The following is a 4,851-nucleotide window of genomic DNA, read 5'->3' on the forward strand; positions in this document are numbered from 1 at the left end:
CTCAGCAGCTGGAGGAGCGACACATCCAGCTCCGAGTCCTGGGTGAGTGTGTGTGTGTGTGTGTGCCAGCAGTGTATTCTGTGTGTGTATGTGTGTGTGTGTGTGTGTTTGTGTATGTGTGTGTGTGTGTGTGTGTGTGTGTGTGTGTGAGTGTGTGTGTGTGTGTGTGTGTGTGTGTGTGTGTGTGTGTGTGTGTGTGTGTGTGTGTGTCAGCAGTGTATTATGTGTGTCTACTCTCATGTAGAAGAATCTGTTGACCTTCCAAATGACAAGCTGGAGTAGCAGTTGATGAAACATCATGGCTGTGTTTATGACCGAATGTTTGACCAATTCTCAGGGGACCCCAGAATCACCACAGCTCCCAACAATGTGCAAGTGGTCCAGGGGAGTACAGCCCAGCTCCCATGTGTGGTGACCGGAGACAACGTCAACATAGGCTGGTCTAGGTGGGAGGACACTTTGGAAACCTAATCGATTTTATTTTTGAAATGAAAATATATTTTCTCTTTTTATTTCAAAAATAAATATTACTTTTATGTAAATGTAGGTGTATTTGCTCTCCTGTAGTCGTGCTGGCAACGGCAATATACGGATGTGAAAACCCTAGTGAATAACTACCCCCCCCTTTCTCTCTCTCTGTTTTGCTCTCTCCCTCTCTCTCTCTCACACACACACACACACACGCCCTTTCTCTCCCAGAAATGGTGTGCCCGTGAGGCCAGATGGACGCTATGTCCAGGTGTCATCAGATGGGACTCTGATCCTCAATAACGTGCAGCCGTCAGACGAGGGCACCTACACCTGTAATGCCTACACCGGCACCTTCTCTGTCAGCGCTACAGCTGAAGTGCGGGTCATCAAGTCCCCGCTACACGGTATGTATCGTCCAGCCTCCACCGGACCTCTGCTTCCCTGTCATTCTAATGATTATCCACTCTGTTCTCCTCTGAAATCTTGTGCCTTGTTGCACTTTCCTTTCACTGCTGCTCTATGAGTGTCATAGTTTTTCAGTTGAGTGACTCTATGAGTGTCATAGTTTTTCAGTTGAGTAACTCTATGAGTGTCACATTTCTTGTCCCAACTCACCTGTCTGTCCTTTTGCTGTCTCACATCATGTGTTTGTCTGAAGATGAAAACCGGAATGCAGGGATACCTGGCGACTGTGTGGATCAGCCTGAGTTGGCCAACTGTAAGCTGATCGTCTATGCCCGCCTGTGCTCCAGTCAGTACTACTCAAGCTTCTGCTGTGCCAGCTGCACCCGCTACAACCAAGGGCTGGACAGGTTTGGGCAGATTGGGTAGGGAGGAGGCTGGCACGGACCCAGTGTACCACTCAAGCCCCAGGACTGAGATGAACTTCCTCCTCCTCCAGACCTCCACCCTTGGAGCCGCTGCACACGAGGAGCTCCACCACACTGCTGTGCACATGTACAAAGGGATTTATCCATGTGTTTGTTTGTTTTGTTTTTTTTGTACAAAAGGCGTAATGACTGCATATGATATTTATCTTGTGAAAACAAAAATACTACAGAGAATGTTTTCTTTTTTTTGTCATTGTTCAGGGATAATCTGTTGGTGAATATTTGCCTGGTGCTTTTTCCAGACATTTATGGTTCACTGAAATTAGATGTTTTTTTAATGTCACTGTATTTGGTGAATGCCTTCAAAGTGTGAATGTATGAGTCTACTGTAGGAGCGATATGATGGGCGGTAGACATCGTTTGAATATGTTCCCAGACTGACCACGTTGGTTTGTTTATATGGATGATGAATGTGCACCAGATTCGCTGGTTTCAACCCCAAAGGTAAAATATGGGAATACAGCACGAGGTGTTCTCATGGTGATGCACTTAATCCCACCGAATAACAAATTGGGTCACAATTCATCCCCTTATTTTCCCTGTCATTTGGTGAAGGCAACAGATTGCACCCTTGTCCATGTCCTCGTCATTTAATTTTCACACACACACACATTGTCACACACAGCAGCTTTGTACCTAGGAAGGATGTTGCTGATTTTTAAGAGTCTGTAACCAAGTACTCACATGACATTTTGTAATATGATAATATTTTTGAAGATTCTTCTTTATACTACTAAGACAATGCAACACAAAAATGCAACATATTCCGATGACATTCAGATGTTCATTTGCTGACTAAATGTCAGACTGATGGCCTGATGACCATAACTCGAAACAACACTGCCATCTGCTGTGCATCTGACAGTTTTTAAGGTGTGTTTAACATGAACCGAAAGACTGCATGAAATGCCTCAGCTTCTCCTGCTGAACTGCCCATAACTGTGTCTAAAAGCACAGTGTAGAGATAGTCAATATATTAGCATAGAACTTGCAGTCACAGGTGGGGCAAAGGTGCAGCTCTGTATAAATCAATAATAGAAATATATATATATCTATGTAAACTTTAAAAAAAAAAAATCAAATGACACACATGTATGGACATTTTCTATGTTTTGATATTCTTTTTAAGTGAAATGAAAAGCATAAACATTATTTTCCATAAAAAATATGGTCTTTGTGTGTTTTTCATCTCTATTACAATTACCGTATGTTTATATTTATGGTTCTAATCACACACATCTGTCCAAAGTGACTTACACTTTCATCAGTAAATATTATATACAGAGTATTTATAACATAAAATTACTAATTTAGAGCAGGAGTCTCCAACCTTTTTCCCTCTGAGAGCCACTTTGACAAAATAGCCTAGACATGGCCGAAAGCCTTTTTTCCTCCGATGAGCTACTTTGACAAAATGGACATGGCCGAGAGCTTTTATATTAGTAGTAGCATGCTATGTATTCACATAGCTGATCTCCACCCAAAACCGCTGAATAAGATTTGTATGCTTTTTGAAGTTTCCTTTCAACTCTTTCTACCTTCTGTCTTTTTAGACTGTGAATTTGATTTCATAGGAATTTTAACATGTTTACCAAGTGACTGGATTATCAGATTTATGAACATCCTCCTCAAACCTTTTGGAAAGCTACTTGTTGGAGAGCTACCTGTTTGAGACTCCTGCTTTAGAGTAAAGCTAAAGCCCAAATAAAACAATTCTGACTGCTAAAGGAAGCCAATGATGAGTAAGTAACAATAGAGGGCGCTAGTGATGTAGTACTCGAGTCCGGTCTCGAGACCAATTTCTGCTTTCTCGGTCTCGTCTCGGACTCGTTCCTTCAAAGACTCGGTCTTGACTCGGTCTCGGACCACAGTGGGAGGAGAAAGGCTCGTAATTTCAGACCGAGTCCTCGAGACCAACGCATTTTTTATGTTCATATAAAAAAAACACACAACACATAACAACAATAATAATAAAATGCAATGTTGACCGGCATTATTTAAAAATGACATCCCATGGTGCAATGCAAAGATACTGCCGTCAGAGCCGTTTATTTATCTCTATGGCTCTGCTGCCGGTGAGTGTCTGTAGGTCAGCATAGTCCATATTAAGACGTTAAGACTGCTCCTCTAAACAATTCCCAATCTAGCTTAGTCTGTAGGCCTAATGGTTGATTATTAACTGGGGTGATATTAAATTATGAATATGAAAACTGACATGTTTTTATGGTCTTGGTCTTGACTCTGTCTCGACTCCTAAAGGACTCGGTCTCGACTCGGACTTGCTTCCTCAAAGACTCGGTCTTGACTCGGACTCGACTGTATTTGGAAACCAACAGACTCGGTCTCGACTCGGTCTCGACCCTTCAAAGACTCGGTCTTGACTCGGACTCGGCATAGGCGGTCTCGTCCCCATCACTAGAGGGCGCCACTAGACTGCTCTCAGGACGCAGCTCAACGTATTGCCATGATGCTGTTCTGCTCTGTACAGGTCACATCCTGTTTTTGTTGCAGAGTGGTCTACATTCCCCCATCTGCTTCGCCTTTTAAGGAAATGTTTGTTAACAAACAGTCAAGTCAGACAGTCAGAAATCAGTGAATCACACTTAATCACAGAGCTGTTACTGCCTCTTAGTTATTTAACCTGTGAATGAGCAAAAACTTAGAGTGTTTCATTTTGAATGTGGTTTGGTAATAGCTGGAAGGCTTAGTCTTCGTTATGGAAATCACACTATCATGGCATGGAAAGTGTCATATACTGTCATGATATTATGGGAAATTTGCCCAGTTTGATTTGCACAATAGTTTCCCATCATCATTACTGATGACAGTCATTACAGCTCTCACAGAGTTAGTTTCACAAACAACTCACATATTTAGGTTATCTTATCCTGTGTGTGGGTTATGAAGGTTGAAAACTTCAATGTATAAATGTATGTGGCATGTGTGTGATATGGTTGTACTATTGTAATGAGACTGTATCAAGTTTCCCTTTTAGGTAACATTGAACGGTTTTCCTTAGCTTGCTGTTAGGGACAGTGTGGCCACAAAAGTCTTTTTTCCCTTCCACTCTTTTGTTTTGCTATGACACTGTAAAGTGACCTTGAGTTTAAAGAAAGGTGTTATATAAATAAGACGTATTATTATTATTATTATTATACACAAAAGAAATGTGTTGCAGTATTAGTAAGTGTCCAGTCAAGGGCCACCATTTTACACTAACGTTAAACAGTTGTATTTGCTTAACTGAATTTGGTGACATTACTTGAAAATAACAGTGAACCCACAGTATCTAAACAATAACAAAACAGCAGAGCAGTATTTATTTGGGGCAGTTTAGATTACACCTAATGTAAAAGTCCCATTTTGGAGGTGACCTGCAATTTTCCCCCCTCCATATTCCATGTCCCTTATAAAAAGGCAAATTGCACAATGAGGTGCAGGAACTCTGTCAGAAGAACTGTATGGTTTACAGTATGTTTCAGTTACATGA

General features: G+C 41.6%; 1 protein-coding gene across 2 annotated transcripts in view; it reads left to right on the forward strand.

Moving 5' to 3' along the window:
* Positions 1 to 2,425, forward strand: part of paplna (papilin a, proteoglycan-like sulfated glycoprotein) — a 26,307-nt gene extending 23,882 nt beyond the window's left edge. For both annotated transcript variants that reach the window (XM_042071277.1, XM_042071278.1), the window contains exons 24-27: positions 1 to 42; positions 338 to 446; positions 700 to 875; positions 1,130 to 2,425. The exon at positions 1 to 42 is cut by the window's left edge. In XM_042071277.1, coding sequence (XP_041927211.1) covers positions 1 to 42; positions 338 to 446; positions 700 to 875; positions 1,130 to 1,302 — 500 coding nt within the window. In that variant the 3' untranslated portion in view covers positions 1,303 to 2,425. The remainder of the gene's footprint in view (positions 43 to 337; positions 447 to 699; positions 876 to 1,129) is intronic.
* The last annotated feature ends 2,426 nt before the right edge of the window (positions 2,426 to 4,851 follow it).

Source organism: Alosa sapidissima, chromosome 19 (genome assembly GCF_018492685.1).
Source record: "Alosa sapidissima isolate fAloSap1 chromosome 19, fAloSap1.pri, whole genome shotgun sequence".
NCBI classification, from domain to species: domain Eukaryota; kingdom Metazoa; phylum Chordata; class Actinopteri; order Clupeiformes; family Clupeidae; genus Alosa; species Alosa sapidissima.